Source organism: Penaeus monodon, chromosome 30, assembly GCF_015228065.2.
Source record: "Penaeus monodon isolate SGIC_2016 chromosome 30, NSTDA_Pmon_1, whole genome shotgun sequence".
Lineage (NCBI taxonomy): Eukaryota > Metazoa > Arthropoda > Malacostraca > Decapoda > Penaeidae > Penaeus > Penaeus monodon.
The window spans coordinates 23039016-23039730 of NC_051415.1; the positions used below are offsets into that span (position 1 = coordinate 23039016).

At 40.4% G+C, this 715-nt stretch overlaps 1 protein-coding gene across 1 annotated transcript in view; it reads right to left on the reverse strand.

Annotated features, from left to right (window-relative positions):
• LOC119592640 (armadillo repeat-containing protein 8-like) overlaps nucleotides 1–715 on the reverse strand; it is a gene marked incomplete in the record, with an annotated part of 23485 nt that overhangs the window by 8969 nt on the left and 13801 nt on the right. Inside the window, 2 exon segments of the mRNA XM_037941553.1 lie at nucleotides 3–133; nucleotides 247–408. Of these exon segments, the coding sequence (XP_037797481.1) occupies nucleotides 3–133; nucleotides 247–408 (293 nt within the window).

Consider the following 715-nt stretch of genomic DNA (forward strand, 5'->3'; position numbering starts at 1 on the left):
GCTTCTTGAGCACATCTTCATTTGACATAATGGCAGACTTAGCCATGTCTCCATCGGCAATATTAGCCAAAATGCAGAGTGCTTGCTCCTTCACCTCAGCTGAGTGTTCTCCTTCTAAGATTAAGATGATTGCCTGAAAAATTAAGAACTCTTTTGGTTACCAACATTTAAAGGAAGAACCTATACCTCATAAGTCAGACAACACTTGTGTTGTGCTGCACACTGTGCCTTTTCACAAAATCTTACCTGCATAATTTCCTTTCCATGGCTTTGCATAATCTGGTCAATATGGGCCTTTGTTGACAGAAGGTTTCTCAGCAGACCTAAAGTTTTCATGAGGATGTGAACATCTGTGTCCGACAGTAGTCGGAATATTTGATCAGTTCCTAAGTGGTGCAGGATGGAAGCCTAAAAAGAAAAATGAAGGCATAACTACTAATAAAAGCATGCAAGTTTTACACATATATCGAAGGCATATTCATATCTATAGTCTCCTCCCTCTTCTCTTCCTCTCCACCACTCATCCAATCTCTCTTCTTCCCTCTCCTTTCTCCTCCCCTTTTACTCTCTCCTTCCTTTCCTCTACTTCTTTCTCTTTTCTTCATGTTCTCCTCTAACTCTCTCCTTCACTTATACCTTCCATCTCTTTCCCTCTCCCTATTTTCTTTTCTCTCTCTTGCTCTTTCCATCCCTCTTTCCTATTTTACCTTTCTTT